General features: G+C 40.8%; 1 protein-coding gene and 1 long non-coding RNA gene across 3 annotated transcripts in view; one reads left to right on the plus strand and one right to left on the minus strand.

Annotated features, from left to right (window-relative positions):
- ENTPD1 (ectonucleoside triphosphate diphosphohydrolase 1) overlaps nucleotides 1–8,615 on the minus strand; it is a 93,146-nt gene extending 84,531 nt beyond the window's left edge. Inside the window, exon 1 of the mRNA XM_036265569.1 lies at nucleotides 8,441–8,615. Within this exon, the coding sequence (XP_036121462.1) occupies nucleotides 8,441–8,456 (16 nt within the window). The 5' untranslated portion in view covers nucleotides 8,457–8,615. The remainder of the gene's footprint in view (nucleotides 1–8,440) is intronic.
- LOC118632451 overlaps nucleotides 1–25,274 on the plus strand; it is a 42,563-nt gene that overhangs the window by 11,189 nt on the left and 6,100 nt on the right. For both annotated transcript variants that reach the window (XR_004960030.1, XR_004960031.1), the window contains exon 2: nucleotides 17,749–17,967. This is a non-coding gene — a long non-coding RNA (uncharacterized LOC118632451). The remainder of the gene's footprint in view (nucleotides 1–17,748; nucleotides 17,968–25,274) is intronic.

Raw genomic sequence — 25,274 nt, forward strand, 5'->3', positions numbered from 1 at the left:
ATGCTGTGAATATACTAAAAAATACTGAAATGTAGACTTTAAATGGGTGAATTATACGGTATGTGAATTATATCTCAAAATAAGGTGAACAGCTATGAGTTTGAATCTTAACTTCAACAATTACCAATTGAGAAACTTTAGGTAAATCACTTAACTACTTATTCTTCAGTTTCTAATTTGTAAGATAGGGACAGTAAATGGTAATAACCTCAAATAGTTGTTTGAGAACTGAGTTAACATCTGCAAGGTGATTAGAACAGCGTGAGGCCCAATACACACCATAAACCTGTAGGTTAATTAACTAAAGCCACCACTACTTCCATTTATCAAAAACTTACTGTATTAGTTTCCTGTGGCTGCCCTAATAAATTACCACAAAATCAGTGGCTTAAAACAACACACATTTACTCTCTTATGTTCTGGAGGGCCAAAGTCTAAAATCAGTTTCCCTGGACTAGAACCAAGGTGTCTGCAAGGCCACCTTCTTTTCCATTTTCTAGATGGCACTTCATGCATTACTTGGCTTGTGGCCCCCTCTGCCATATTCAAAGCCAGCAGCACAGCATCTTGCTTCAGTGGTTCATTGCCTTCTGTGTCAAGTCTCTCTTTCTGTGGTACATTTACACAATGAAATATTACTTGGCTATAAACAAAAGAAGGAAATCTTACCTTTTGCAACAGTGTGGATGGACCTAGAGAGTATTATACTAAGTGAAATAAGCCAGTCAGACAAAGACAAATACCATATGATCTCACTTATATATGGAATCTAATGAACAAAACAATAATTTATTTATTTATTGTTGACAGTATTACAGATGTCCCCCATCTCCCCTTTTGCCCCCTCCATCCAGCCCCTGCCCCATCCCAAGCCTTCACCACCCTATTGTCTGTGTCCATGGGTTATACATATATGCATATAAGTTCTTTGGTTAATCTCTTCTCTTCCCCTCCAAGCCCCTCCCCTCTGAGATCTGTCAGTCTGTTTCATGCATCCATGTCTCTGGACCTATTTTGTTCATCAGTTTATTTTTTAAACAAAATAATTTAACAAACAAAATAGAGAAGCATAGATACACAGAACAGACTTGACAGCTGTCAGAGGGGAGGGGGGTTGGGGACGCTGGGTGAAAAAAAGGTAAAGGAATGAAGCAAGTTATATATATATATATATATATATATATATATATATATATATATATAAAACATAGACACAGACAATAGTATGATGGTAGCCAGAGGGAAAGGTGGGTAGGGGAGGTGGAAGTGGGCAAAGGACGAATAACCAATGTCACCCCAATAAACTCAATTTTTAAAAAGTTTCCCTCTTCCTCCCTCCTATAGGGACATTTGTGATTGCGTTTAGGGCCCACCTGGATAATCCAAGATAATCTCCCCAGCTCAAGATGCTTATTTTAATCACATCCAAAACAACTTTTTTTCCCATATAAGGTAACATTCATGAATTCCAGGAATTCAGAACTATAATCTTTGCAACCTACCAGTTACTATATCAACCAAAAGAAGAAAAAGAAAGTAAATCTATGCAAAAGTCCTTATGATTATTTCTAAGATCACCAAAATAAAGCAATAAAAAGACATTAATCAAACTATGGTATCAATAACATTTACACAGCTTAAATTAGAAAATATGAGTACTGCACTATTAATTTCTATTTACCAACTCTTGTTCACTGGAAACTTTTCAGGTCCTCCCTACCCTACCTGTTCAATGCAATGCCTAAAATTTGTTTTGGCCCTGGCCGGTTTGGATCAGCGTTAGAGCATCGGCCCACAGACTAGAGAGTCCTGGGTTCAATTCCCACTAAGGGCATGTACCTCGGTTGCAGTTGTCCCCAGCCCCAGTTGGGGTGGCGTGGGTGGCAACCAGTCAATGTGTCTTTCTCGCATCAATGTTTCTCTTTCTCTCTCTTCCTCTCTCTCTCCCTCCCTCTCTATCTGAAGATAAATGCAAAAAATGTCCTTGGGTGAGGATAAAAAAAAATTGTTTTGCTAATGACATCATTTCAGATGTCTTTTTGAGCATGTGTCTGAGTCTTTATGCACTAAGCAATACTGTTCTGATTTTATGGTTCAGAGATTCTGACCCCCACCTCATAATCCTGCCAACCAGACACACCTCCTGACTGTGGCCTGACTCCTGGGATCTGCCATGGTTATTTGAGAGGAAAAGGCTTGGTAATTTTGACTCACACTCATTCCATACTTCCTAAAGTCATGTGACTATTCAAGGCTCAGCTGCCTAAAATGCCATCTGAGAACTTTATCTTATCTTTTGTCTTTCCTAAGACTTTATTTCCTAAGACTCTTTCTTTGCATAGACTTTACATTCCTTTTCTTTTTTTTTTTTTATCCTCATCCGAGGACATTTTTCCATTTTTTGTTCTGGTAGAGGAGGGGGGGAGAGAGAGGAACAGAGAGAGAGAGAGAGAGAGAGAAACATCGATGTGAAAGGGACACATCGAGTGGCTGCCACCTGCACAACTGACCAGGGCTGGGGACAAACTGCAACCGAGGTACATGCCCTTAGCGGGAACCGAACCCGGGTCTCTCAGGACCGCAGGCCGACGCTCTAACCGCTGAGCCAAACTGGCCAGGGCTACATTTCTTATATATTCCCAACTCTCCATCACCCCTCTTTTCTAATAAGCCACTATAAAAATAATTCACATCTTATTTTTTTTCCTGAAACTTAAATTCTCATAGGTATCAATAAAAGTACACAATAGTAATGCATATATACTACAGTTTTACATAGGAGAAAATTATGTTTGAGGAGGGACTGCATATAATTGAAATAACTGCACAGATTTATAAATATCCAATTTTATATATTAAAGACAGAAAATATCATAGATTTATTAAAATTCACTACATGCTTAGGTACAAAGAAGCCTCTGAAATTATAAAGCTATATTCTCTATTACAAAATAAAATAAAAAATTGTTTTAAATTAATGGTTTAAACAAAAATAACAATCACTTGAAACTTAAAAATTAGTATCCTAGGTTAAAGAGACAATAAAAATGCAATATCAAACTACTTTGCAAACTACACCGCCACAGATAAAAATATACTGGCTCTATTATTAACTATAAGTCTGTATAAAAATACTAAGAGAAGATTCAGAAAAACAATTAGCTCTCCCTTCCTTTCTCTCTCTAAAAATTCAATAAAAATGTATTTTTTTTTTTAAGTTATGCTGTGTTATAAGATGGAAAGTACTTGTGCTTCGCTGCTACACTAAAAGCCAGGGTTTAAATTGCACATATATGCAGCCTAATGATCATAAGGCCATTTCATAGTTTTCCAAGGTCTTGTCAAGTAAATGCTGAGAGAAACAACCCAGCATAGTAAAAGGAGTTACAAAGAAATGTGCCAAAGTATTGTCATGAGTAATAGTTTTTCTTCTCTCCCCTAATCTGTATTTCCAGGTTTTCCTTAATGGACACGGGCCACATTACTTACACCCTCACGCACATAAAGGAATTGTCTACATTATTCCTAAAAATCACAAAGAAACAATACCCTCACAGACATGAAGGACTTGTCTACATTCTTCTTATGAATCAAAAGGAAACACCTCTTCATGCAGGGCGTGTACTGCCATTGTTCCTGTCTCTGAAGCCATTTTGATATTCTAACACAAAAACTGCAGGATGAAAGCATGTTAGGCAAATTCTCCCATCTTCTTTTCTCCAACAACCTTTTTCCTCATAATTCTCTCAATTTTCCAAAACGATAGAAATTCGCTCAGTCCTCTCTTCCCTCCTTAACACCTGGGATGTTTCCCACTTCACTTCTGCCCTGTGGAGACAATGCCCCAGGCACGTTGCTCCCGGGCTCAGAGCAGAGTCCCTGCTACCCTAGTTCCCTGGCACTCCGACGCCCAGCAAAGGGCTCCGGACACAGCCAAACGTTCTGCTCCAGTGCTGCTCAGGTTGGAGGCAGAGAATGAAAGCGGCTTAGGGAAACTGGGAGCCATGGAAAAAAGGTGGGAGATGTTTGGGAAATCCAACACAGAGCCTTTTTTTGCATAATAATAGTTTTGTGTGATAAAGATTCGGACTTGTTTCCTGTATGGTAAATGGGGAGGTCTCAGCTTCCTGTTCTGGACGTATATCGACTGAATGAACAAATGAATTAGGCTTCCCGTTATCCTGCAGTGACATAGCTGATCAGTGACTTTAAATAATGGCTGGGAGAAGGGTTGGTCATTTGGCACCAAAATAATCTCAGACCTGACTAGTCAAGGTGTGGTCTGTGGAGGGACAGCATGACCATCACTTGAGAGTTTGTTAGAAATGCAGAATCTCAGGTCCCACCCCAAAGCTACTGGATCAGAATCGGCATTTCGACAAGATCCCCACTGATACACATGCGTGTCGAAGTTTGAGAAACACTGCTTCAGAACATGCACACACAATCACCAAGATAAAGCTAGAGCTTCTGCTCCTCTGCACTTCCATCAAACCATCCAGAGTTTAATAACTCCTCGCCACGAGGGCTGCCCTCAATTTTGGCCTTGCTCTTAACCGTTCCAGGAAACAGAGCTCACAAGGGAACAGACCTTATGTGACTTGTCCCAGGTCTCACCGCTCTTCGCTCTTCGGGGCTGAGACCAGCACCTCCTCAAAGTGGGATTACATGCTAATGCCCGTGGGCACAATCACTGGTTAAGGAGTGCAGAAGCAACCCAAAAGACAACACAAGGGAGAAATACTCTTAAAATGCTGGTTAGCCAAGTAAAAGCAAGACCAATCACCGGCATTTGTAAAAACTATCTGCCACATGTGTCTAATGTCCAGGCAAGATCATCATGATTAAGGAAATCACTTAATATGTAGCTGATTGCTTTGTAAAGGTTTATTTAATTACATGACTGGTAATCCCAAATTTATAGTCAGGGCTAAACTTTGGGCTTCTGCTTCCAAATCTCTAGGATGAACATGTAAACAGGTTCCTTGCTCAGAACCTGGAAAAGGTAAAAGAGCTTTTTACTTTTAAATCTGGACTGTGGTTTCAGTAAAAGAGAGAGAAAACACCTTTAAGCATTGCTCAGACTGGGAAGGGGCTTGTTGTGGGAACCAGACGCTATTCATCTTTCTAGGACCGCTGCAGTGTCCCATCCTTTGAAGAGATTTCTCAGATATCATCACTCCCTATTCTCATGGCATTTTCTTTAGACTTGTATTACAGCTCTTAGGGAGGTAGGAGAACTTAATGCATTTAGAACCGAGGCTTCGCAGCCTAACTATATAGGTCTAAATTCCCCCTCTGCCTATTACTAGCTGTGTGACCTTGGTCACATAACTTCCCTTCATAGCTGTGACAGGCAGAAACCTATAATCATAAGTATATTCTGAAGATTACATGAAACAATAAATAAAAAATTACAGTGCCTGGCATATAATAAATATTGAATCAATGTCAGCTATTATTACTAGCACTTCGCAAAGTCTGGCTTCAATTCAAGTTGGTTGTATATATGTCTGTCTTTCCCACTAGACTGTAAGCAAACTGTTTATATCGCACACATCTGGCATAGGGATTTACAAATGGTAGACACAATAATATTTGTCAAATTGGTTTGAAGGTATGCCAGGAAGAGGAAAGGGAGGGTGCTGGAAGCAAATGTATTTCATGATCTTACCCAGGGCCAGCCTCTATAGTGTTTGTTTTCTTCTATTACCAGAGTCCACTGTCTCAAACTATGCTATAAAATGGGGCTGGGGAGACATTATTTCTGGAACCAGATGTTCTATTCAGAAAGAGTGAGGTTGTGCTATGAGGCATCTGAAATCTCCAATTGTTCCCTGGCTGAGGGGGAATAGGGGCTGCAGTACAACCAGAGTTAGACTGGCCAAACTGGGTGCCCTGGTGTGGAGCTACATCTGCTTTGAATATCACCCGCCTAGTAGGGATGCATTTGTTTTCAGCATATTCATTTAGAGGGATGTGTGTCCAGACTGCACAAGAGCCGTATGTATCAGCAGGACCTCTACGGCAAACTCAGAGGTCCCTTGTTAAACCCGCCTCTTGACTCTTGGATGAACAGCAACTAAAATAGTACTTAGTTTATAAATATTTATTGTGTGCCCATTATATGTTAAACATTATTCTAGTCACTGAAGATCCAAGAGTGAATAAAGAATTATGGCTGGGAGAAGGAGGAGGCAATGCAGAAGACAGGAATGTGGACAGTATAACAAGCCACCTTAGGCATTAGGTGGTGATGTGTTGTAGAAACATCCAAGAAAGAGCCTAATTTAAGGCTCCAGTGGGGAAATTAACACCCAAGATGAGGCTCCAAGGAGTGATTGAGACAACTAACGTTTATCGAGTGTATACTATATACATAAGGTCCTGCTCTGAGAACTTTCCATGAATCCCTCATTTAGTCCGTACAACAACCTTATTAGGTAGATATTATATGCTCTTCATTTTACAGATGAAAAAACTGAGGCACACAGTCAATAATGCTGCTGGGATTCAAACCCAGACAGCATAGCCCCGGACTAAAGGGAAAGAAGAGAGCCAGATAGACCTTCAAGGCAGAGATAAGCTCCCTGCAACAGACTGAGAGGGAGGAAAGGAGCAAGGTCTTTTGGGGAACCGAAAGTGCCTGGGGGTGGGGAGAGAAGTTCAGCAATGACTGGGCTTGCTCTGCAGCTTAGAAAACCAGAGGCAGGGGATTTCTGGTCTAGTCTAACTGTGAGATTCTTGTCGCCTAACCCTTCCTGGCCTCAGTCTCTCCCTTCTGTAAAAGGCAATAATGATAATAGCTGGGCTCTACCACAGAGAAGGGCCATCAGTACCAAGTGAGGAAAATGTATGTGAACTTCACAGGAAAGCACATATTCCTTCCCAGACTTGCAATTTCATCAGTAGCATTACCCCCACTAGCTTCAAGGATTTGCAAACCTCAAATCAACAGTGTCAGGGCAATAGCGAGAGCCTTGGGAGTAGAGCAACAGTGTGGGGGAAGAGAAGGGTCCACAATGCTGTTCCCCTTCACCTGCATCCAAATTCACCACTTCCTGTGTGATCCCGAAGCAAGCTACTCTCCCACCACCTCAGCAACATCATCTATAAAATGGGGGTGGCGCTCTGAACGGTTTGGCTCAGCAGTTAGAGCGTTGGCCCAGGGACCAAAGACTCTCAGGTTCGATTCCGGTCAGGGGCACGTACCCTCAATCTTTTGGGAGGCAACCAATCGACATCGATGTTCTCTCTCTCTCTCTCTCCCTCCCTCCCTCCCACCTCCCTCCCACTCTATCTAGGAATCAATGTAAAAATATCCTCAAGTGAGGATATTTTAAAAAATGGGGATGGTAAGGTAGCACTCATTTCATAAATTGATGTATTAAATAACACGTGTAACATGCTCAGAACAGCTCCCGGCATAGGGTAAAAACTGTAAATGTTAACGGCTATCATTATTATCCTTATTAAGAAATCTGTTGGCTGCTCATTTCATTCCTCCACGTTCTGTGTAATAAAAATGTGTGAGGATATGAGAAATTACGAGATAATCAAAAAGAAGGTTTGCAACCCAACACACCCACATTGCTGCAGAGATTCCTCCTGGCTCCCACGGACTGGCAAGCAGCTAGCTTTCCGTCCTGGCAGAAAATGCCCAAAAGAGGTAAAAGACAGAGACTGCACACCCTGTGTGCAAAGCAGGCTGCTCTTGTAATTTTTAGACAAAATCTCAGTATAGTCAGTCAAATATGCCTTGCTTTTCTAAGATAAAACTGATCTTCTTCAGCCCTCCATCCCCTCTCCCCTGCACACACACACACACACACACACACACACACACACACACTCCCACACTCCTCCCAAAAAACATTTAGTCTTTCGCAGGACATACGCCGGTGTCCTGTTGTGCCGCAACCTCTTGCAGCATTAACTTCTCCAACTCCCTGCAGAGAAGCCTTTGCTAATTTCACAACAGGAAAGCACGCAGGAAATTAGAGAACAAAACAAATCTACACACTGAGCCCAGCATCTTCAAGCAAATACGCTGGTCCAGACCAAAGCAAGATGACTCTGGAATATAAATGAGGCAGCTGCCTCTTAAACTGTAAGGGGACGGAAGAAGTCATTTACCTCTAAAAAAAAACAGATCTGAATACAGATGAATAATGAATATTCATGAGCCCTTTCAGCTGCTTCCAGAGCCACCCTTGACAACAACCACGGGGCTTTGCCTCTTAAAAAGTTTCCCGAAGTTCTTTCTCTGCCTCCTCTCAGAAGGAGAGGCTGGGAAAATTCATTTAGGGCATTTTGCCTCTTGCTTTTCCAAGTACTTGCTTTTAGTCTGGGCTTTGGTTGTTGTTATTTTTTTTTCCTCTGTTCTTTTTGTTGTTGTTGTTGTTCCTAAGGATTCGGATCAAATCAATTTTGCTCTTACCCTTTACATCTTCCATAATTGGCAGCTTTTGTTTTCTTCCTCTTTGTTCTTTTTTTTTTTTTTTTTTTTTCAGCCTCTGCTTGCTGTGGTCGGTCTCAGTGAAAGAGGTACTCAAGGAACAGAGATATAACAGACCCTCCGGCTCGTGGGAGGGGCTAAATTAGCCGCCGGTTTAGGAAGGAACCTCTAACTCTGTCTTTTTCATTGACTGGAAACGACAGATTGGCCTTGGCAGCGGAGTCCAGCTGCTCATTTCCGTAAAGCTACGAGAAGGCTTCCCCGGGTTGTAACTTTTTGTATTCGTGTTAAAATACCTCTCTCCCGCTCTTTTCCTCCCTCATTGTTACAGAAATCCATTTTCCCCCTTGAGAAAAATGTATCTTGGCTGCAAGCAAAAATGCTATTTACTTATTGCAATCTTGAAGCCAGATAACAAGAAACTTGTTACCTTGATACCCACTGGAAAAACTGGGATGCAAGGACAGTTCTTCCCACCCCATGAGGCTGATCACTTCTGGTCCCTGGTGAGCAAGCCGCTTTTTAGGGCTTATTCAACCAGAACAGCAACAGATCACCCAAGCGACGGACCGCCAAGGCAGGAGTTGTCGGACGGAAGGCCAGGTCTGCAGCAGAGGAGGCTGCTTGCTGGGAGCAACTCTAGCTTTACTGACGCAAGTTGTACACCTTTTTTTCCAAACTGTGACCTCCTGCCTCTTTAGTCTTCTGAGCAGGAATTGCCACTCTCAGACTTTCCCAAGATGACCCAAATGCAGGTAAGAGGCTGGCAACAAGATTTTAAAGCCGTAGACGAAGTTATTTTGAAATCAGGACAAGAGCTAATCCTCTGAGAGGAAGGTAAGTCCTCAAGTCCCAAGGCTGCCTGGGCAGCTTCTCCCTCCACGAGGCTGTCAGAAACCTTAGCATTTTCGTTTTGAAAGACGCCTCAGACATCTAGTCTAACCAAGGTCAGAGATGTGGAGAAGTTAAGCCACATATGTTCACAAAGATAAAGAGCAGGTAAGTGCTCCCCAGCACCTAGTACAGTTTTCCCCACAGTGCAGGCTGTCAATAAATATTTGATGAATGGTTGAATTAACGAATAGCATCAAAGCAGGAACGTAGATCTGGTTCCTAATTACTAGTTCATGTTTTTTCTGCATTGCTTCTCCAGTATGAGAATTTTTGTCTAAAGCCAATTATACCATAAGACATTTCCTTCACATAAACCAGTAAATTTGTGACCACTGAAGACTGTATTTGACTCTATATAGAAAATATATTCTTAACTATACAGCCACATGCTACTTAATGATGGGGATATGTCCTGAGAAATGCAAGGTTGGGCGATTTTGTCCTGTGCTAGCATCACAGAGTGCACCTACACACACCTCGGTGGGATAGCCTACTACACACCTAGGCTATATAGTAGAGCCTACTGCTTCTACTGTACAAGCCTGGGCAGCATGTCACTGTACAGAACAACAGATTAAAGCAAGCACAAGAGAAAATAATGCAATCAAGAGACGCTCTAAACACAAGATGTTGGAAGCTGCTGCCAGCATAACACAGCATACTGCTTTACAGCAAACTTTTTGTATACAAGTAGAAAGAGCACACTCTAAAATAACAACAAAAGGTATAATATAGCATATACATAAACCACAACATAGTTGTTTATTATCATTATCAAGTATTAGGCACTGTACAGAATTGTACATGCTATGCTTTTATACACTTGGCAGTGCATTAGGTTTGTTTATACCAGCAGCACCACAAACACTTGAGTAATGTATTGTGATATGATGGTTATGGCATCACTAGGTGATAAGACTCTTTTGACTCCATTATAATCTTATGTGATGACCTTCTTTTATATGATCTTTCATTGACCAAAACATCATTATTTAGTGCATGCCTATACTTTCAACCTTATTTTTTAATAAGGGCAGGGCTGATTTTTTAGTTTAGGCATCTCTGTTGTTCCTTGCACAGTGCCTGCCCCATAGTATGTGCTCAATAAATGTTTGATGCCTTTATCTGGGTCTGTACAACAAGACTCTTTTTTTTTAATTTTTATTTATTGATTTTTAGAGAGAGAGGGAGAGAGAGATAGTAACATCGATGAGAGAGAACATCAACTGGCCACCTCCTGCATGCCCCCCACTGGAGATTGGGTCCACAACCTGGGCATGTGCCCTGATCGGGAATCAAACCAGTGACCTCTTGGTGCATGGGTCAACGCTCAACCACTGAGCCACACCGGCCGGGAAAACAAGACTCTTTATCTTACTAAATGGTTCATAGTTACAGGATTCTGCATTTATAATAACAACTAATTATAGTAAATGAAAAAAAAATGGATGCCTCATCCAGAGCTAGTTTAGACTCCATCTCTCTCTCTCTCTCTCTTTTTTTTTAGATAGAGTGGGAGGGAGAGAAAGGAAGGGAGAGAGAGAGAAACATCGACGTGAAAGGGACTCATCCAGTGGCTGTCTCCTGCACGACCCAACCAGGGCTGGGAACAAACTGCAACCGAGGTACATGCCCTTAGCAGGAACCAAACCCGGGTCTCTCTGGACCGCAGGCCAATGCTCTAACCGCTGAGTCAAACGGCCAGGGCTAGACTCTATCTCTAATAAAGAAGATTGGTTTGATATTTGTCCTATTGTGGTAAAACTGTTTTTAAGTAATATAATGGGATATATATAAGAAAACCAACAATTTTTATAATGAGTTTATAACTGTTTTGGCATCATTGTTTTAAAGAAATTTTTGAAAAAACATGTCCACAGAACGTCCTATGAACCACAGAATGGAGAACAGACGATCAAAGCTAAAAGGAGTAAAGAATGATCAAGGGGAAGCTGCAGAGTGAGTGACGGGTTAGGTGAAGGACACAGACAGACCAGCTCCTGAACATGTCAAGGAGAGACTCACTTTGGGCACTGGGGCAACAGTTTTCTATTTCAAACAAAATTAAAACTCAAAGACTCCTATCATGTTCTACTTTGTCTTGGCATCATTGACTAAATGTTACTTTGACAACTGACCCAACTTCCTTCAATTTCATCATAGAGAAGCTATCTAGACCCTGGCTGGTTTGGCTCAGCGGTTGGAGTATCGGCCTGGGGACCAGAGCGACCCGGGTTCCATTCCTGCTAAGGGCACATACCTCAGTTGCAGTTTGTCCCCGGCCCTGGTTGGGTCATGCGGGAGGCAGCCACTCAATGTGTCCCTTTCACGTCCATGTTTCTCTCTCTCTCTCTCACTCTCTCTCTTCCTCTCACTCTATCTGAACAAAAAAATGGGAAAATGTCCTCAGGTGAGGATAAAAAAAAACTGCACTCACAGAGATAAAGGGGCTTTTTAAAAAGGGATGAAGATATTCATCTTTCTTTTAATGATAAAATGGCCTTTGATAATTCTTAGAATGTTTAAAGTTTCATTTTTTTCTATACCATCATTTCTCTCACTCTGCTGCCCAGATGATCTTTTTAAAGCGTATACCTGATCATGTCATCCCTAGGCTCAAAAAATTCTAGTCTCCTTGTCATCCATAAAATACAATTAAAATTCCTATTACGGGATATGTAAGCTTCTCTCTTCCTCTCTAGACTCATTTCCTGCCATAGGTCCCTGTACCCTAAAAATGAATTATAATTCCCAACCCACAGTCCTTTCATGACTCTGCATTTATACAAGTTGTTCCTTCTGCTCAGAACGTTCTTTCCCGTCTCGTTCATCTGGTCCTCATGAATCCATTTATCTATCTAGTCCTTTGTGAAGCTCTGCCTGACCCCTCTTCGGTCCTTCCCCCCTCTCCACAAACATAGCACTCACCCACAGAAGAGATGCCAGTCATATACCATGATATGTTACAATTTCACTCATGTCTCAGACCATAAACCGCAGAGTCATATTAAATTCTCTGTCCTCACAATCCAGCTCCAATTTTTAGCAAATTCTTCGGTTTCCAGCTTCAAAATACATCCAGAACCTGATCTCTTCTCATTTCCTCCACTGCTCCCAAGCCACATCATCTCTCACCTGGTTTATTGTGATACCCTTCTTCCGGATTCCACTCTTCACCCTGCTCAGTTCATTCTCAAGCCAGAACCCATAGTGATTCAATTAAAACAAAAGATCATGTCATTTCACAGTTCAAAACCCTCCAATGGCTTCCACCTGACTCCAAGCAAAACTAAAGTCCTTCCAGCGGGCGTGCTCGCCTTCACTTCTCTTCATCTTTCTTTCCTACTACTTTCCTCTCCTTGTTTCTTTTGTTCTGTTCTCAGAGTCTTTGTACCTGCTGTTCCTTCTGCCTGGACTGCTATTTTTCTAAATATCCACAGCTCATTTTCTCGTTCCCTGTAGCTCTTTACTCTACCTTCTATGCCAGCAGAAGGTTGCGATCTCTAAATACTATTTTCCACTAAAACAAACCAAGGCTCTTTGGAAAAATGACCGATTCCAAGTCTGGGGCAGGAAGTGTGAAAGATGAGCCTAGACTGTTTTGTCATACCAGAAGCAAGGACACTGTCTAAAACTACTAGGGTTGTGTCAAAAGGACTCCGGAGCCAACTAGCCAAAGTAGTAAAAACTTAAGCAGCAATTAGAAATAATAACTGAAATGAATTGAAATACATGAGATATGTTGACACCCAGGTGTTCATAAAGATGCTATAAATAAATCATTGTTCACCTTTGGAACCAATTTGTTATTCTGAAAACAAGTAAGTAAAAGGGGAAAATATCAACCCCCAACATGCCTTTGCTGCACAAATTGTACCACAAGACAACCAAATAGTTGATGACGGAAAGTTTCCTTAAAGCAATCCAGATAATGAAAGAATAAAATTGATAGCATTAGGGTATCACCATTGTACAAACACCTAACCAAGTAATGAAGCTAAGCAATACTCAATGACTGCTTATGTCACAAAAGGAAGTGCAAATATTCATTGAAGGCCTTCTGGTAGGACACACCACACACCTTCTGCAGTAGTCTTGCCAAAACATTGAAGCCTCTAGATATAACTACCAGTTGACAGGTTACAGGACACAGAAAACCATGTTAAAAGGAATTCAATCAGTAACTAGGAATTCAATCAGTAACATTTAGTCTGAGGAAGCACTATAAAACAATTCAATTTTTAACAAATAAATTGAAGGGAAGAAAAAAGATGAGGTACCTAAGACTAAATGAGACTTAAAAGATATACCAACTAAATGTAATGTCTAGACCTTAAATTCTGATTCAAACCAGTTTAAAAAAAAAACACTCTGAAACAATTGAAAAAATTGAACATTGATAGGATATATAATAATATTAAAGAACTATTAATTTTTAAGGCATGATAATAGTATTGGGGCTATCACTATCCAAAAATCCTTATCTTTTGATGGTATTTGCTGAAATACATACAGAAGAAATCTGAGATTACTTTAAGAAAGAGAAGGAGTAGATGAGGTATAGATAAAAACAAGATTAGGAATGAGGTGATCTTTGTTGAAACTGGGTGATAGGTACATGGAGATTTGATTTACTATTTTCTCTACTTTGTATGTTTAAAATTTTCTGCAATAAAAGATTAAAAAGTATCTTAGGTTAAAAAGTGAAAGATTATCTGGTGGTGTGCAATAGTTATAAGGGAATTGTCCCAGAGCTTTAAGGAACACGATTGAAGACTTATTTACTGAGCCAGTAGCCATATGCAAAATTGGCTTCAGGGTTGAGGAATGGCAAGGTTCAGTTTTTAAAATTGCTATAATCTGGCAAGATGATCATCGCAAAACAGACTGAGCATTTCGTTTAAAGAGCAAATAGTCAGATGAAAGAGATTGTTTGCAAAAAAAAGAAAATTAATTGAATAACAAACTAGTCAAAGCTCAAAAGCTGTTATACCAATGAAAGCAAGAAAAATATATTCACTGTGCAATGTGTCTATAGCACAATAATCAGGCGGCAATATCAAGATGTTCTTAAATTCTTTTGTGGAACATAACATTAGATGTAGAATTCAGGAAGTGTTAGGATAAGAGTCTCAAGCTCTGGTAACATTAGGTGTAGAAGTCAGGAAGTGTTAGGTAGGACAAAAGTCTCAAGGCCTGGGTGGTTCTTATTGAGAGTTATTCTTTCTGAATGTTAAAATGTAGTATATACAGTATTTTTCAGACAAAGTTGTAGACAGGAGAAGCTTGACAGGAACCCAACCCCAATGGGTAAGTGTAGCCAACTACAAAGAAGAAATCAACATGTAATTAACCAAATAGTGTGTTTAATTAACCACATAATGTGTGTGTGTGTGTATACATAGTGTATATTTATATTATATGTGTGTATATATATATTCAATGATTGAGCTTTCCTTTGGGGAGACAGAGTTTTGGATGTGAATCTCCTGTGTAAGAGATTATTTGTCGCAAGTAAATACAACGACCTAACAACAACCATGTCTCATTTTTAAAGGGAATATCCTAAATGATGAAACCCTTGAGTTCAGTAACAGAAAGACCATATCTACAGTGTGGTTTTCTGTCCATTGTGCAATTTCCATGGTGGGTTTGACAATTTGAGGCACTCTCCAAACATCCAACAGTGACCAAGCAGGGACTTCTTAAGTTGGACAGAACAGTGGTGGTTTCTGCATCACTGGAAGTCAGGGTTGGGTAGCTAGTGGAATAGGGTAGAAAATGGGCATTATGGTCTCTACACTGTTTCTAATTCTCCATTAAAACAGAAGTCTATTGATAAAACACATGAAAGGAGGTACTCTGGTTTTATGTGTCTAGGGAAACTATTGTACAAAATGACATGTTTTGTCATTTCCAAGAATGCATTTATTTATCCATTTGTCTTTTATTATATTTGAATATTTTTGAACTAAAGTGTTCTTCATAATCTTTGACAGTGTTCAAACATTATGACCTTTTGATATTTTTTTAAAACAGTTCTAGTTCATGCTTAGTTTCAAGGCTAAAAGAAGACTGTAAAATGTGTATTTTTATCATTGCTAAGGGATGCCATAGACATTTAAATCACAGAACTTCAATAATCATAGAGTAAAATGTTATATATTAAGTGGCAATTGACAAATCTGATCCCGGGAGTTCATAGATTGTTTTCCCCACCAGCAACAGACCTAAGCCCATCTTCTTAAACCCCTATAAACCAATTTTCCAAGTCAGTACTGTGGTGTTGGTCTGTGAATACTCAATAAACAAAATTGCCAACACATTTTGAAAATCATGTCATACTATTTGTGCTTTGACAATCTATCAGCTCTACATGCACATCTTATCAAAAGAGAAACAGACTAAATTAACTCAATTGAATTTGTACTTTTCTACCATCAATAATAACCTCTGCTCCCACTCCATCTGCTTGCTTACAGTTATTCAGAGATGATAACAACCCATGTGAGGGGTAGGAAATAGTGGTGGGGGATCTAAATAAGCTCCAAGAGTATTTAGAATGCATATTGGTTCAGAAAATGCCCCTTCCCTTCTTTTAGGAGAACAGTAGGAGAGAGACTGTCTCTCAGAGCAGAACCACAGTTCTCAACCCTGGCTGCACATTATAATCATTTGGGACACTTAACATATGCTACTGCCCATCTCCCTTAGAGATTGGGATTAAATTTGGTCTGGGGAAAGGGCTTAGGCAAAGGTGTTGGTTTCTGGTTTTTTGTTTAAGGTCCCAGATGACATTAATGTGCTGCCAAGCCTTTAGAGTTCAGTATGTCTAGGTGCAAATCTTTACTGTGTGATCTTAAACAAGTTAGTGAGCCCCTCCAGATCTTTTCCTTTATCTGTAAAATAAAGATTTATTTTCTTTTTTTTTAATGTTTTTATTAATTTTTGAGAGAGAAACATTGACGTGAGAGAGAAATATCAATCAGCTTCCTCTTGCACACCCCACACTGGGGATTGAACCCACAACCCAGGCATGTGCCCCGACTGGGAATCGAACCAGGACCCTTCAGTTGGTGGGATGACACTCAGTCCACTAAGCCACACCAGCTGGGAAAGATTTCTTTTCTTTAAATCTACTTCACAGAGTCATTGTAGGGGATAGGGACAGTCAAGGGTGCCCATTCAAGGTCAACAGAAATCCCCAATTTAGGGTGTGATGACGAAGGAAATGTTACTCAGTGCAACAGCTCAACTGAAATACACCATGGCCATGAGGTGGCCCTGGGGTCAGGCCACCCAGGGGCCAGGCCCCTCTCTGGCTAGACAGCCCTGCTCTGTACCAGTCTGCTCTGGCCTGTACTAGTCTGCTCTGCTCCTGCAAGATATCGTCAGTGTTTTGGCTTCAGCTGGGGAAAACAGTCTTCAGTGGAAAGGGAAAGTGTGCTCCCAAGGCCAGAATGGAGCTGATTTATGTAGACAGAAGTCTCAGCCCTTGGTCCCTGATTAGCCCATCTTCATGCAAATGAAGACTCCAAACCCTTGCAGTTTGATTGGTCAAAAAGCACTGTCCTGATTGGTCCAAATGGAGTTGCTCTGATTGGTTGGTGAAGAAGTTAATGGGAATATAGCTGCACAGCTCTGATGGAGAAAGTCTCAGTCCTATTGATTGAAACAAGATTCCAGGAACTCATTTATAAGGGCTGGCTCAGATGGCAGAAATAGTATAGGCAGGAAGTTCAGTGCAGAGGCAGGTTGTTCAACACAGGCATCTCCTTGAAGTGCAGTTTGCATGAGAGGCTCCTGTGAAGAAATGGCTGCTAAGCTCAGTATTGTTTTAAAAACTGAGCCCAGTTAGCCACCAGGAGTCCTTCTTAGTAGGTATCTTCTTTCTGAGGGTTCACACTTACAACAGATACCCTTGCACATAGCTGGCACTCAACAAGTGTGAGTTCCTTTCCTCTTTGCATATACACGATGAGGCAAAAGTAGGTGTACAGTTGTGTGCATGGAAAAGAATACAATAATTAATAAATAATAATACAAGAATAAACTCTGTGCTTTGCATACTCACAACTATACACCTATTTTTGCCCCACCCTATATGCTACATCTGTGTTCAGATTAAACAATACATTGTCTTCGCTTCTCGTGCTGCTTATTTTTTTCCCCCTTCGATATCTTCCATTTATTTTTCAGAAGCAACCCAGGGCACTCGAGGGAAGTGAGAGCAGAAGTCCTTTCCCTCCTACAGCACAAAGGACCTCTCCACCCCCTTCCCCAAATTTAAAGTGATCTTATATATTCAATAGCAACTGTGGAACTGGAGCCATGTTGAGCAAGGGGCGTGGGGAGGGAAGAATGACCTGGGCTCACCTATGTCTTTGTCTTTCCAGGATAAGCCTGTGGCCTGGGTCATCAGAGAGGAATGCCTTGAACTCTGAGGCAGGAGACACCCTTGAATGTTGCAGAATGGCCCCTTCTTCCACAGGGGAAGTTTGTGACCAAACAGTGGCACCAGAAGGCAGACCTAGGGCATGCAGCACAGCAATCTTGAGCAGAGAAGACACTTAATAAGAAGTTTGCAGAATTTAAATGAAGATCCTAAACTACAGGTAAACGTCTAACCTGAGCCCAGTACTTAGTGAAGTCTGTGTTGTGTAGGTATTATCTTATTTTACATCAGTATTTCACAACTTATATATAACCACTCTTATTTGAGCTACAGCTACTGCCTCTTTCCCTGCATGAGCTAAAATTGAACTGTAATGTCTTACATTTTCTGTTGAAACATTCTGTTTACCTTCGTCACCTTCTATCTCAAGTGCCCTGATTCCTCGAAATATCTCAACATCTGCAAAAATAATGAGTAAAATGTCACTTCTTTAAAAATGATAAAATTGTATTGCTTCTTCAAGAGGCACGCCCCAAATGCACAAGTTGCAGGTATGATAATGAGTAACAGCTGTAACTTCTTTAAGGTCAAAGACATTCATTTTCAAAGAAACTCCTCACCATCTATAAAAGCCCAATCAATTTATAAAAGCTCCAAAACTCTTTTAAAATGTTTTTCAATTTAAAATTTTTAAAAGATAAATTTAAATAGAGACAGTAACATATCAGTGGTTGCCAAAGATTCACTGGGGTGGGGGGAGGATTGAATGGGTGACGCACAGAGGATTTTTTTTTAATACTCACCCGAGGATATTTTTCATTTATCTTCAGATAGAGTGGGAAGGAGGGAGAGAGAGTGAGTGAGAGAGAGAGGGAGAGAAAAACATTGATTGGATGCCTCCAGACAATCAAACCCGTGACTCATTGGTCCGCAGGCCAACACTCTAACCACTGAGCCAAAGTGGCCAGGGCGACACACAGAGGACTTTTTAGTGTGGTGACATTGTCCCATATGTACTGTAATGATGGACTCATAATTACATACAGCAAATCTATGGAACTCTAGAGGACAAAGAATGAACTTTAATGTTACGAATTTTTCAAAAATCCTTCAGGAGGTTAAGGGATCCCAGAAAGGAATGTAGATTGTAACAAAAGAGTCTGACTACATTACAAATGTATGAAACAACTGCACTGAAGCTAGTAGGGGCAAAGTGCTGACCTAAGGCGAAGTATGCAAGACTAAAGGCAAAAGGAATTGTACAAAACCACATTTCTCCATTTGATGAAGTTGTTTCCCATGGGAAAACAGATTCCCAACTCTGAGAGCACTGCACATGTACACTGGACTCGAACAGTTAAGTAAATGGATGACAGTAGGAGTTAGGATTCTCACTGCTGGGGTGAAAGGTTTCAGACAAGTAAGTGGAGGTGGCTAGGATGATCCATGTAGTGATGGGTTCAAGTTGGAGGCATTAATATGAACTCTAGTTTAATATGCAGATGGATAAATATAGCAACGTTGATAGTTGTGTGTATACAAGGTTTAGAATGTTTGTTCCCTTGATCTAAGCATTAGAAACAATGATACCCAAGTGGCAATGAGCATACCTAGTCCCCAGAATTTATGTTCTAAAGGAACCAGATCTCCCTGGAGAAATGGCTGATTCTAGGACTGGGGCAGGAAACAGACAAGGTGTGCCTAGAGCATCTCGTAATGCCAGAAAATAAGGAAGAAATAAAACACCGCAGCGGTGAGGAATATTAAACTGACACAGGAGCCTACTGTAAAAGCTCCCAAAACCAAAGCTAGAACACTCTGAACAACAAATTCAGGTTCATCTATAAGCCCAAGTATAAAATAAATATCCATGAATCTCTGCTGGTACACGTTATTGAATATATAAATAAATGAGAGAGAATAAATAAAGCTCCTGTTCAGGAGACTTGCAAATATGTTACGTAGATACTCTGCCCTCTAGAAGGTGGAATGGAACACTCCTAAGTGTGGACTGCACATAGTGGCTACCTTCCAAAGGCTGGAGTATGGGAAGGGAGAAAGTCAGAGTGATTTTAGTGGAGAAACCTGGGAAACACTGCCTTGGCCAGGGGACCAAGGTCAATATCAACAGTGCTAAGAACTGTTGATAGTACATTTCCTTGGTATGATGTTGTGAAATACTTCACCCCTGCGGTCCTCATTCAAAAAAATATGTAATGCAGTATAGTCATGAGAAAGATATCAGACAAATGCCAAACTAGGGTCATTCTACAAATACCTGACCAGTATTTCTATAAACTGTCAAAGTCTGGAGGGACCTGGAGAGTATTATGCGGAGCGAAATGAGCCAGTCAGAGAAAGACAAGTACCACATAATCTCACTTATTTGTGGAATATAATGAACAAAATAAGCTGTTGACCAAAAGAGATCCAGAATCATGGAAGTAGGGAACAGACCAACAAACCTCAGCGGGATGGGGGTGGGAGGAGATAAACCGAAGGACTTACACGCATATATGCACAACAATCAACATGGACACTAGGCTGAGGGAGGTGGGGGGGGGGGGCGGAGGGGGGGGGGAGTGGGAAGGAAGAGGTCAATAGGGAAAAATGGGACATCTGTAATACTTTCAACAATAAAAAAAAAAAAAAAAAACTGTCAAAGGCATCAAAATCAAGGAAAGTCTAGAAAATGACACAACCAAGAAGACATGAAGAAGATTTAATGTAATGTGGAATCCTGCATGGTATTCTGGAACAGAAAAGAAACACTGGGGGAAAACTAGGTAAACTGGAATAAAGTATGGACTTTAGTTAATAACACTGTGTCAATATTGGCTCACAGATGAGAACAAATGTACCACATTAATTTAAGTTGCTAATAATGAGGGAAACAGTATGGAGTAGACAGGAACTTTCTGTACTACTTCACGACTGTTCTGTAACCCTATTCTAAAGTAGAAAGTTTATTTTTTAGATGTTACGTTAAACATTGTATAGGTGTTTACATATAGCTGTTGTACCAAATCCCCTTGCTGGAGCACATCTTTATTCAAGTAACTGGTCAATGGGCATGGCTTTGCAAAAGCATTTGTTACAGATGATTTCTTGTTCAAACAGAATTCATTGTAGCTACATACAGCAAAGCAAAGTTAATTCAGGCTGTGTGCCAAGACACGGAAATAGTCTTGTTATATAGACTCTGTGATAATGGTAGTATTCAAATCTTTCCATCCATGACACATAATATTCCCACTGATCTAAAAGGGGAAGAAAGCCTCTAAGTTGATTCTCCACTGGCTCAAAAGTTTCCAAGTAACTGTCTCTGGGGAGAAGTCAGAAACTCTGGGTCCAGGGTTGGGCAGGAAGGAGTTAGCGACTTCTGGTTCGGGAACTTTAAAAAAAATAATAATAAAAGGAAGGAAAATACCTACGCTTCTCCAGAGGGCCACCCTTACATGGGAACATTGCCAGAGAACTTAAAGTAGCTCTAAGAAGGAGAAAAGTTGGGATTAAGAAAAATTGACCACACCTAACCGACCCTCGGTGTCCAGGATTGTACTTGCCAAGCAATCAAGATTCCAAAGGGCACGCATTTCTGTCTTCTAATTCCAGACACCGCAGGTCCTAGGAAGCAGGGGAAATTTTTAAACACATGGCCTCCAGAATCTTATGTTCAAGGCCTTAGCAGCGTGAGGGCACACAGCCAGTTTTTGAAGACAATAATAGCCCACAATACCAGTCCAGTCTATAGCAGAAAGCTGGCGTGTTACTGTTAATGCCTCTCCCTCTGCAGAGATAAAAAAGGCAGCGCTAAAGTCAGGCACCCTGTTCTCCTTTACATTAGACCCTTCATCCACTGGGGCCGGCAGAGCCTGAAGAAAGAGGTGAGCAAGAAAGATAAGAGCAATTCTCAGACTTTTGAGATCCTTACTTAGTCTAAGTGGTTCTACCAGTTCATCCTTCAAGGTCTAGTTCAAACCTTGAATCTTTAGTCTTCCAGCTAACCCTTCCTCCTCCAAGTTCTGAGAGCATAATTCTCTCATAAGTGCCTGACAATTTGGCACTTGCTTAATGCCATGCATGACTCATTTCTTTTCATGTACGATCTTTCATATATGCAATCTAGAGTCTGACTTCATATTCTTGAGTCTGACTACAAATTCTTTTTCCTTCCTCCCCACCCACATCCTCCCATATCCCAGAGCACCTAGTCCAGTGTTTTGTATAAGTGCTTAATAAATAGCTGACCTTTTAACTTTTTGAGGTAACACCATAGTGTTTTCCACAGTGGCTGCACCAGTCTGCATTCCCACCAGCAGTGTACTAGAGTCCCCTTTTCTCCACACCCTCGCCAACACTTGTTTGATGATTTGTTGATGGCAGCCATGCTGACAGATGTAAGGCGATACCTCATAGTTGTTTTAATTTGCATCTCTCTGATGATTAGTGATGCTGAGCATTTCTTCATATGTCTCTTGGCCTTTTTGGAGAGGCGTCTATTTAGACTGACAAGCCTCAGAGGAGGGGGGTTTGGGGGAGGAAGAGATAAACCATAGAACTTATATGCATGTATGCATGACCAATGAACATAGACATCAAAGCTGGGGATGAGGTGGGGGTTAGGGAAAGGGAGGAGGGTGTCACTGGGGGAAAAATAAGAAACATCTGTAACAAAAACAAATTAATAAATAAAAAATAAATTAATTTTAAAAAATAAATAAATAGCTGGCCTTGATTTTCAATTCCAATTTCTCAAATTTCCATAAGAAAAATTAAATGTAAATCAGGGCTTTTTTCAACATAGCCAGGAGGTCATCATAATTATGTCCAGCCTACTTACAGTAAGACTTGGTTTGAGGTGAGGACAGGTCTTCTCCCTGTCACCAACAAGGTTGTGCTTTACCCTGACCAACTTTGCTTTTCATGACTCTAGTCACACAGGACTTCTTGGTTCCCAGCTGTCCAACCACTGTATCCAGTTTGGGTGCAGGAAAATGGTGGTACCTAAGCCTCTGGACAGTGACTCGGTCTGGCCAAGCAACGCGCTCCCTTCCCCTGGCCCTGGGTTTGCCTACACTCCTACTTCGTTCATATCTGATACTTCCCACATCTTAAGAAAGGGTGGTATGTATTCTTACCTGATGCCTTAGAATTTAAAAATTCTGGCAAGCACAAGACATTATTAGAAAACTCATTAAACCATCATGTTCACCTAAAGAGTCCAAGGTGTGACGCAAAACAGTCATGAGGCTGCTGATCAGTCTATGTACAATTAAGCCCTGATGAGCATCATTCATACATTCATTTACACAAATATTTATTGAACACCTACAATGTGTCAGGAACTGTTCTGGGCATCAGATTTCTTCTAGTCTCTCTGGTCCGCTTAATTTTCACTCTCTTCCCTTTTGCCTTATCCTGGAGGGCCCGTCCTTAGTTCATGAGTTCCACCAGGTTTTCTTCTTAGAGTGGAAGCAGTGGTAGGATTTGGACTCTCCAGATACCTCAGCATGATACATTTGTAAGACAAATCTTTCTCCTGTGAATATGGCCATCTATCCTACTTAAAGATCTCCTGGTGTTCTACAGGGTCCTTGTCACTTCTCATCACCTCATTAAAGACCTCCTTCTAGCATCTTAGCCTAATATGAGCCAGGAAAGAGGTGGAGCTAGAAGGTCAGAAAATTCCACCTTGCAAATATAATCACAATTTCTTAAAGGAGATAGCCATGAAAGGATGTGGGGTTGGGCAGGATAGATACAGAAAGAAGTTTCTGAAGAATTCAGAAAAAACATGCAGTCATTATTAGTTGGAGCAAAACTCAATTTCAGATCTATTCAGTGCTAATAAATACAAAATAAAACAAGTTTTTTTGGGAATGAATTTTAGGATTGTGTAAATAATCTAAATATTGGGAATGTTTTATTGTTCTATTTTCTAATAACTGCCACTTCCCCAGAGAGCTTGTCCCTGATCTGCCATTCCCAGTCATGTGCATGCAGATCACCGTGTTTGTTCTTCGTAGCACTTATCCAATTTGCAAAGACTTATAAGATTATAGATTAATGTCTTTTACCCCCACTTGACAAGCTCCAAGAGGGCAAGAACCATTTCTGTTTTTTTCTCCACCCAACAAAAATTTCTGTTTTTTTCTCCACCTATTATGTGCGGAACCTGCACATAATAGGAGATCCATAAATATTTGTTGAAAGAAAGAACCAAAATTCTTTTGCCTAGTTCCATCCCTTATACCCCTCTTCAGACTTCTAGGTTCACCACTTTATCTCAATATTATAGCGAGTAGCTTATTTCAATCTCAGTAGATTCAAGTAGAGAGGATACCTTTTATACACTTTAGGTAAATACGTACAGATGCTCCTAGATTTACGATGGGGTTACATCCTGATAAACCCATCATAAGTTGAATGTGTCATAAGTTGAAAATGCATTTAATACACTGACCCTACCAGTAGCTTAGGCTGGCCTACCTTAAACGTGCTCAGAACACTTACATTAACCTACAGCTAGGCAAAATCGCCTCACTGCTCTGCCCAGCATCACACAGAGAGTGTCCTATTGCCTATGGCTAGCCCGGGAAAAGATCAAAATTCAAAATTTGAAGTACAATTTCTACTAAATGTGTATCACTTTTGCACCATTGTAAGTCAGGAACCATCTGGACAAAGTTGTATATTATAGACAGCGTTGTTCTTAGTGTCCAAAACAAAACCGAGTCAGGAGGTTACCTGAAAAGACTGACTACGTTGCACTGATCAAGGGAGCAAGAGAGCTACAGTTTGTACTTTGCACTCATCACTCTGGCCAGGGCTGGAGGGTGGGTATAAATGCTTAGGTGCCTCTAGTGCCCCTTGAGCACAAGCAAAGCATGTTCCAGCACCCTGAGGGCCCGCTCACAAAGGGCCCTGTGGGGAGGGCTACTACACCAGGGGCTGGTGTGCACAGAAATCCTGGAGGCCTGAGGGCGTGTGAGGCCCCTCGACAAATCTGCTATCGGTCGTCTGGGGATTAGCATAAAGCGTGGCAATTTTTAAACAAAGCCTGCTTGTGCACCTCACGCATGAGCATGAAAAAGACATGGGGAGGAATGGGGCTGGGAATGGATGGAGAGGAGGCAAAGGAGTTTATTGACTTTTTAAATACATTTTTATATTATTTCCACTAAATATTAAACATTTTCATATACATTTTAGGGGGGGGAAGTTAGCTAGAACCTTTTAAAAGATGGACTGTTCCCAAGAAAAATTCTTTCTCAGAACATGATTTAGTCACACAAATCTCCTCCAATCCTGAGATTTTTCTGACCTAGTTCAAAGTATGTGCTAATCCCTGTTGTTTTGAAATTAATCACTCGTCGTGTAACAGGCAATCTTCATTTTTAAACAAAAAAGTTTGCTGAATTGTAATATTTGAACGGTTTTTAAAAGCCAACGGGGGGTCTAGAATTAGATTAGAATTCACCCACATTAAGAACGCTCACAAAGAACTCATCTAAGTTGGCAATC

The sequence above is a fragment of the Molossus molossus genome, unplaced genomic scaffold (assembly GCF_014108415.1).
Source record: "Molossus molossus isolate mMolMol1 unplaced genomic scaffold, mMolMol1.p scaffold_m16_p_17, whole genome shotgun sequence".
In the NCBI taxonomy this organism is placed as follows: Eukaryota; Metazoa; Chordata; class Mammalia; order Chiroptera; family Molossidae; genus Molossus; species Molossus molossus.